The following is an 8222-nucleotide window of genomic DNA, read 5'->3' as shown; positions in this document are numbered from 1 at the left end:
TTGGAAACAGAGGTCTAACTGCTTCTCTGCCTCCATCAGTGCAGTATAAGCCCTCGCCGGTAGGGGGCAGCAGAGCACCACGTTGTTGCTGAGGTGGTGCTCCAGTGACAACAGAGGATGATATTGCGTCGTCCTCTAGGGAGCCAGGAAGCTCCAGACAGCTGGTTGATCTTCAGCAACACTGTGTTCAAGCAGCAGCAGAACCTCTCAGTCCCTCGCCACCTCCTCCTCACCACCTCCTCACCTCCTCCTAACTCCCTCCTCCTCACCACCTCCTCCTCACCACCTCCTCACCTCCTCCTAACTCCCTCCTCCTCACCACCTCCTCCTCACCTCCTCCTAACTCCCTCCTCCTCACCACCTCCTCCTCACCACCTCCTCACCTCCTCCTAACTCCCTCCTCCTCACCACTTCCTCTTCACCACCTCCTTACCACCTCCTCCCAACTTCCTCCTCCTCACCACCTTATCACCACCTCCTCCCCACTACCTCCACTCCACCTTCTCACCACCTCCTACTCACTTCCTCCACCCCACCTTCTCACCACCTCCTACTCAGCTCCTCTTCTCCACCTCCTCACCTCCCCCTCACCTCCTCTTCACAACCTCCTCCTCACCTCCTTTTCACCACCTCCTCTCTTCCTCCTCTTGACAACCTCCTCCCCCTCACCTCCTCTTCAACTCTTCTATCAGTGGTTAATTTTTTTGTTCTTGTCATTCTGTCAACAGGACAAGTGTGTGTTTGTGTATGTGTGTGCGTGCGTGCCGTTGGGTGTGTGTGTGCGTGCTTGTTGCAGCTTTTGCTGAAAGTCTGAATGAAATTGAACTTTCAACATGAGATTGACGTGATTTGCTGAACACATACACACAAACACACACACACACACTTCAAACTGTCAGTTGTCAGAAAAACACACACTCCATTGATTTTCATTGTTTCACCCATCCATCTTCCTGACAGCCACCCCTCCTCTCCCATGACTCATCTCCTTGTGTGTGTGTGTGTGTGCGTGTGTGTATGTGAAAAAGAGAGAGAGAGAGAGAGAGAGAGAGAGAGAGAGAGAGAGAGAGAGAGAGAGAGAGAGAGAGAGAGAGAGAGAGGAGATTCAGCAGTAGGTGCATCTCATCTCCTTTCAACAAATTTCTCGATTTAATTAACTTGGTTTGACCACAGTTAGCTTCCTGGGAACACAGCCAAACACACACACACACACACACACACACACACACACACACACACAGTGTTTGATGTACTTCCTGTGGTGGTTCCAGTTGTGCATCTTCAGATGTTGGTCTTGTTCTTATCAGGGTTGGTTAAGTCAGGGCTGCAGGTTCTTCAGACACGCACCAGACCAGGAACTGATGGTATGACACACCAGTTACAACCAGTAGGAATCACCAGAAGCCAGTAGAAAAGCAGTAGGATCCAGTACAAGCCAGTAGGAACCTGTGAAAAACAGGATGGAACCAGAAGAAGTCAGTGCTAGTCAGTAATGATTTCAGTATTTACATTCTTTGTTTCTTTCAAAAACACATGCACACACACGCACGCACGGAGGGGTGTGCTGTTTCCCCGTCACACACAAACACGCACACAGACACACACAGTGGCATCCTGTTCATGGTCTGTTCCTCTTCATTACATCTTTGAGAGTTATTATATTGAAATGAATAGAGGTGCAGCTGCTGCAGTGATGAGGACTCGCACCTCTTCATGGAAGCGTGTGTGTGTGTGTGTGTGCGCGCGCGCCCGTAAACAGAGGATTTCCTTCCACCAAAGCAGAGGTCATGTTGAAAAGATCTTCTGGCCTTCAAGGCTCATGTGATTGTGGAGGACACATAGATGAAGACAGTGCGGGTGTCACATGACCAGGGTCTCCTTCTTCTCCTTCTTCAGCATTCTGTGTTTTTTTTCCTCTCACCTTTATGAGCACAGCTACAGACTGTGTATGTGTGTGTGTGTGTGTGTGTGTGTGTGTGTGTGTACCTGGACTCTGTGGCTTCAAGAGATGATGTCATCATTTTTGTTTTGTCTCTGCTCTCCCGCCTTTTCCCAGGCTGGCCATAGGGGGCGCCAGAGTCCCAGGCTGAATTGTCTTTCTGTTTTATTTCAAACTTCAGCAGCAGCTTCTCTCTGCTACCACGGGAGGGCAGTGCATCCGTTTAGCACTGATTGGCCAAAGGGCTGCGTCACTCAGAAGGATGACATGTTCACACACACACACACACACTATTTGCATAAATAAAAATTACATTTCTTTTTCCTCTATCTCTCCCCCCCCCCTCCCTCTCTCTGTCAGTCTCCCTCTCCCTCTCTCCCTTACACACACACACACACACACACACACACACACACACACACACACAGAGCTCAGTTGAGTGGTTATGTGGGACAGCAGCTCGGGGATTGACAACTGATTTACTCTGAGTGCCACATAGATATTTATAGCCGTGTGTGTGTGTGTGAGAGAGAGAGAGAGAGAGAGAGAGAGAGAGACAGGGATAGAGAGAGAGAGTGTGTGTGTGTGTGTGTGTGTGTATTACCTGCCAGGTAATCAACGCTGTGAGTGTGCTTAAAAGTCTTCTGGTTTGGTTCAGCAGTGCCTGCTATCACTGTGTTGCCATGGCAACAGTCTGCTATGGACACACACACACACACAGTATCTGCAAACACATAATCCAACAGTGTTTGTCGCCTCCTGCTTCGAACTTCTTTCGTCTTCAGTGTCACCAGTGTTATATTTGACATGTTTCACATGATCATCACAGATTGGAGATGAGTGGTGTGTGTGTGTGTGTGTGTGTGTGTGTGTGTGTGTGTGTGTGTGTGTGTGTGTGTGTGTGCGCGCGCGCGCGCGTGTGTGTGCGCGTGTGTGTGTGTGTGTGTGTGTGTGTGTGTGTGAACACACAACAGGTACTGCATCAGTTTTACATCTCACCCTCCAATCCAAATGAGGCAGGATTGTGGCCCCGCCCACTCTCTCGTCATCAGTAGACTGTTGTAAACAGGAGCCAGAGCAGCAGGAGGATATTAATCCTTATCCATATTCATCCTGTCAACACTGACATTTTCTGCTAAATCACTGGTTGATAACCTGAGTGGACAGTGATGGGTGAATTATAATCTGGTCCATATTATCCTGTTCAGTTCAGGACCTGTAACCTGAGTGGATTACAGTGATGAAGGAATTATAATCTGGCCCAGATTGTGCTGTTCAGGACCTTTAACCTGTGTGGATTACAGTGAAATTGAGAATTATAATCTGGTCCAGATTATCCTTGTTTTGGAGCTGTAACCTGAGCGGATTACAGTGATGGAGGAATTATAATATGATCCAGATTATGCTGTTCAGGAGCTGTAACTTGAGTGGATTACAGTGATGAAGGAATTATAATATGGTCCAGATTATCCTATTAAGGACCCGTCACCTGAGTGGATTACAGTGATGAAGGAATTATAAATTGGTCCAGATTATCCTGTTCAGGAGCTGTAACCTGGGTGGATTACAGTGATGAAGGAATTATAAACTGGTCCAGATTATCTTGCTGAGGAGCTGTGACCTGAGTAGATTACAGTGATTACAGTGGATTACAGTGGCAATTATTGAACCATTTTGATGTATTGATTAGTTTGACCTCAGTTTTATCTCCACTTCTCTCGTGGTTTCCTTCCTTCTGGATTTAATCTCATGATGCTGGAAGTTTCCCTTCCTCATCTCTGCCTCCCTGCTCTTCCTCTCCTTCATCTTCCACTTCCTGCCGTCTTCCCCTCTCTCATTCTTCACTCCGAAATTTTCCATCTTTTTTCCCATTGTTTTCTGTTCTTCCTGTTTGTGATTTGTCTTCCTTGTTTCCTCCTCCGAGTGACTTCACTTCCACTCTCGGTTGTCTCTTCTCCTCCTCTTCTTCCTCTCTTCCCTCTGGTCTTTCCCCCCTCTGTCCTCTCCTCCTGTTTTCCCATGATCCTCTGCTCTCTGCGGTTGTGTAAGTAGGTCGCTGTTGATGCTGCTTCACTGTCAGCAGCTACGTGATGCAGATCTATGTGTGGATGTGGATCCAGCCCGGTTCTTTACACACACACACACACACACACACATCCTGGGGCTGAACAGTGACCTCTGTGGACACCCATGATAACTGCATCGCATTTTGTCTTCATCAATCTTCATCAATCGCCACAAGCTGCTGATCACATCACGCCTCGCACTCACTACTAAATCATGCTAACTATAGCCATTGCTAACAGTAAACAGAGAGGATTATCTGTGTGTGGATGTGTACATGTCTGTGTGTATGTGTACGTGTGTGTGTGTGTGTGTGTGTGTGTGTGTGTGTGTGTGTGTGTGTGTGTGTGTGTGTGTGTGTGTGCGTTAAGAAGGGACAAATTCCAAAAATCAACACACTGTCACAGTTCCAGCAGGTGGCGCTGTGGTGGCCGGGGGACTGTCAATACTGAGTCACTTGGGCATGTGGGTGTGTGAGCACCACCCAGAGGGGCCGCATCTCTAGCTGTGTGTTCAGTTCCTGCTCAAAACTGGCAGGACCAGGACCCAAAGAGCATCTGCAGAACACAAAAGCTCCACTCAGTGGCGCCAGTCTCACTCTGTCTCACTCTCACTCTCTCTAAAGTCTAAACTTTCAGAGGCATGTGACCAAAAAAGTGTAAATAGCATTTACAACATTGGGCAGAAGCCACTTGTAGGACATCAACAGCCTGTCTAACCCACAAGATGAAGCAATATTTGGTAGATAATTTTGCACAGAGTTGTTTAACATGTACGTTTTATGTTTTATATATTGAGTAAATCTGCGTTGTATGTTTGGCAGAGGTATATATCTGAATGTTGTAAATGCTATTTACACTTTTTTGGTCACATGCCTCTGAAAGTTTAGACTTTAGAGAGAGTGAGAGTGAGACAGAGTGAGACTGGCGCCACTGAGTGGAGCTTTTGTGTTCTGCAGATGCTCTTTGGGTCCTGGTCCTGCCAGTTTTGAGCAGGAACTGAACACACAGCTAGAGATGCGGCCCCTCTGGGTGGTGCTCACACACCCACATGCCCAAGTGACTCAGTATTGACAGTCCCCGGCCACCACAGCGCCACCTGCTGGAACTGTGACAGTGTGTTGATTTTGGATTTGTCCCTTCTTAACGCACACACACACACACACACACATCACCTTTTTCAAATGAGGAGCAGGCGAGACAAGGTGAGGCGACATTACCATGCTCCGCCTCCTGGAAGCCTTCCTGAAGTCCGCCCCCCAGCTGGTCCTGCAGCTGAGCATCATGATCCACGGGAACGCTGTCCTCCCGCTGCAGGGTGAGTCCACCTGGCTGAGGCAGTGATAGAGGGAGGAGGGACACAGGGAGTTAAACGTTGTCAATGATGCTACCAATGCTAATGACACTAATGATGCTGTCTGTCTGCGCTCTGACGATGTCCATGATGATCATAAGGTTCTGTTCTGTTGGAACCTTGAGCCTCCAGGGTCTCCATCCACCAGACCTAACTGCTAACTGCTAACCTGCTAACCGCGTATCTCCACTCCCTGCCTGCATCCTCAGGTCTGTCGGCCTCAGCGTCCCTTGTGTCCTTAGCCTGGATGATCGCCTCCTACCAGAAGGTCCTGCGAGACTCCCGGGATGACAAGCTGCCCATGTCCTACAAAGCCGTCGTGGCCCAGATGCTGTGGCACCTCTTCACCATCGGGGCCAGGACGGTGGCCTTCGCCCTCTTCGCCTCCGTCTTCCAGCTCTACTTCGGGATCTTCATCGTCAGCCACTGGTGTGTCTTCATCAGAACTTCGTCTTGGTGACCAGCACAAAACAGCTGATGAGAGTCTTGATTAGTCAGGGGACCACAAAGTATTTTAGAATGATCAAAGAAAATCCAAGTTCACAGCCACACCAGCAGGGGGCAGCGTAACATGTCCGAGTCAAGTGGTCCTGTTCACGATGTTCTAACATGGGTTTTGGTCCTCCAGGTGCATCATGACCTTCTGGATCATCCAGGGAGAGACAGACTTCTGCATGTCCAAGTGGGAGGAGATCATCTACAACATGGTAGTGGGCATCATCTACATCTTCTGCTGGTTCAACGTGAAGGAGGGGCCCAGTCGCATCCGCATGAGCGTCTACTACGCAGTGACACTGGCGGAGAACGTGGCGCTGACGGCAGCCTGGTACACCTACCGTGGCCCGTTGACCTCCGACTCCTCGGCCCTGGTGGTGGTCTGCCTGGTGGCCTGCAGCTTCGCCCTGGGGACCTTCTTCATGCTGGTCTACTACTGCTGGCTGCACCCCGATGGCCCCGTCCTGGCCTCGCAGTGGGGAGGGTGCGTGGACGAGGGAGTTGGGGGTGCAGGGGGCGTGGTTGGCGTGATGGACGCCTGCCTCACACCGTCCCAGACGGACGTGGTCCTCACCAGCCCGCCCAGGACCCTCCCCAGGACTAAGGAGGGCGGCGAGCCGGTTCCTGGGGACCGGGACCGGGACAGGGACTCCTGCCTGCCCGTCTTCCAGGTGCGCCCCTCCCCCGCCTCTTCCTCCCCCGCCCTCCTGCACAGGACCTCCTCCTCGTCCCGCTCCCAGGAGGGCCCTGTCATCCGGATCGACCTGCCCAGGAAGCGCTACCCAGCCTGGGACGCCCACTTCATCGACCGCCGCCTCCGCAAGACCATCCTGCTGGTGGAGACCACCTCGGCCATCAGCCCCCGAATCCAGTACCGCAGCAGCCTGATGGGCAGCAAGGAGGTCCTGGAGTACGAGACCACCGTCTGAGTCCCAGGACTGGCTTTACAGCGCCTCACCACCCCTGGTGGAGAAGACTCGATATGATTGTACAATCTGACTGACGCTCAGTCGTCAATGAGCGAGGCTCCGTCCCCAGCTGCCAACTGGACCCTGGGAAGACACAGGGGCCGAAACCAAACAGGGATCTTTTTTTAGAGGCTCGGCGGTTTAAAAAAAATCAATGATAATTAATAAAAGGAGCGGCAGCGTTGTATTTACAGAGAAAGCAGTTTGACATGATCCTAAAGGCCAGAAGACTGCCAGACCTGCTGCCTTCTGGATATGCTAGAGGTCAGAGGTGAACAAGAAGAGGAGGAGGCCACTCCAGGCTTTTGACAGCATCTACTTGTAAAGGGACGTTACGTCTAGTTGACATATAATAGATTTAGATTTACTGTGTGACAGTCGTCCAGTCTGTGAGTAGAAACCCGTAGGACGGTGTGTTGTAAACCATCAGCCAGAAACCAGACACTCTCACCCTCCCCGTCTCAGTAAACCCACCTCCAGAAGGTTGCATGTCCCTCACAAACTGACCGCCGTCCTCATGGATGCTCCAACACCTGCAGGTCAAGTCCAATTCAACACAGAGCGACATGGGACTGGAGGAAATAGTGTGAACTGAAGGCTGCGGCCCGGCAGTTTATTGTAAACTAACACAAACACACACACACAGCCGGATGTGAGGGATAGAGGACGATGGGATGATGAAGGGTGATGGACGTGTGGAAGCAGCACCTTTATCAGCCAGACTCCTGACCATCATTTCCAGATCTCCAGCAGCTCTTCTCCTTCTCCAAAGGTTCTTCTCCATCTCCAGCGGTTCTTCTCCGTCTCCAATGATTATTCCCCATCTCCATCAGTTCTTCTGCATCTCCAGCAGTTATTCTCCCCAGCAGATCTTCTCCATCTCCAGTGGTTCTGCTGTAAAAAGCTGCTGGAGGACCAGTGAAGGTGATGACGGGAAGTAACAGGAGTTTTTTAATTGATTTCTAGCTATGACATTCCATCATCCAGTGTTCAGGAGGAAGAGCTTCTCTGGACCATTATGTCCATTCAGCTGCTAACCAACCAGACCCACGGAAGAAAGCATTGAAACCGGCAGCGTACTCTGCTGTTTCCTGCCAGACATGTGTGGGAGGAGCTTCAGCACAATGACCTCCTGCGGCCAATCAGCTGTATGCTGTGAGTGCCAATATCTCAACAGGAACAGGAAGTGACAGCAGTGTTGACATCACAAAACTTCAGACTTAGGACTGAAGAAGACAAGAAGATATGATCAAACACACACACACCGACACACAAACACACAATACACCCACACACACACACACATTCACACACACAAACACACACGCACACACACAAACTCAGTTTACCTTCATTAGGGAATATCATTCAGGATGAAATGAAGTGTGTCAGCTGATGGTGGC

At 50.3% G+C, this 8222-nt stretch overlaps 1 protein-coding gene across 1 annotated transcript in view; it reads left to right on the top strand.

The window, feature by feature from the left end:
• xkr7b (XK, Kell blood group complex subunit-related family, member 7b) overlaps window positions 1-7810 on the top strand; it is an 11720-nt gene extending 3910 nt beyond the window's left edge. Inside the window, exons 2-4 of the mRNA XM_076026064.1 lie at window positions 5213-5320; window positions 5566-5785; window positions 5985-7810. Coding sequence (XP_075882179.1) covers window positions 5213-5320; window positions 5566-5785; window positions 5985-6780 — 1124 coding nt within the window. The 3' untranslated portion in view covers window positions 6781-7810. The remainder of the gene's footprint in view (window positions 1-5212; window positions 5321-5565; window positions 5786-5984) is intronic.
• The last annotated feature ends 412 nt before the right edge of the window (window positions 7811-8222 follow it).

The sequence above is a fragment of the Nelusetta ayraudi genome, unplaced genomic scaffold (genome assembly GCF_046127955.1).
Source record: "Nelusetta ayraudi isolate G7.1 ecotype Tasmania unplaced genomic scaffold, CSIRO-AGI_Nayr_v1 ptg000019l, whole genome shotgun sequence".
NCBI classification, from domain to species: domain Eukaryota; kingdom Metazoa; phylum Chordata; class Actinopteri; order Tetraodontiformes; family Monacanthidae; genus Nelusetta; species Nelusetta ayraudi.
Note: the sequence above shows the minus strand (reverse complement) of the source record. Positions and strands in the feature narration are given on the sequence as shown.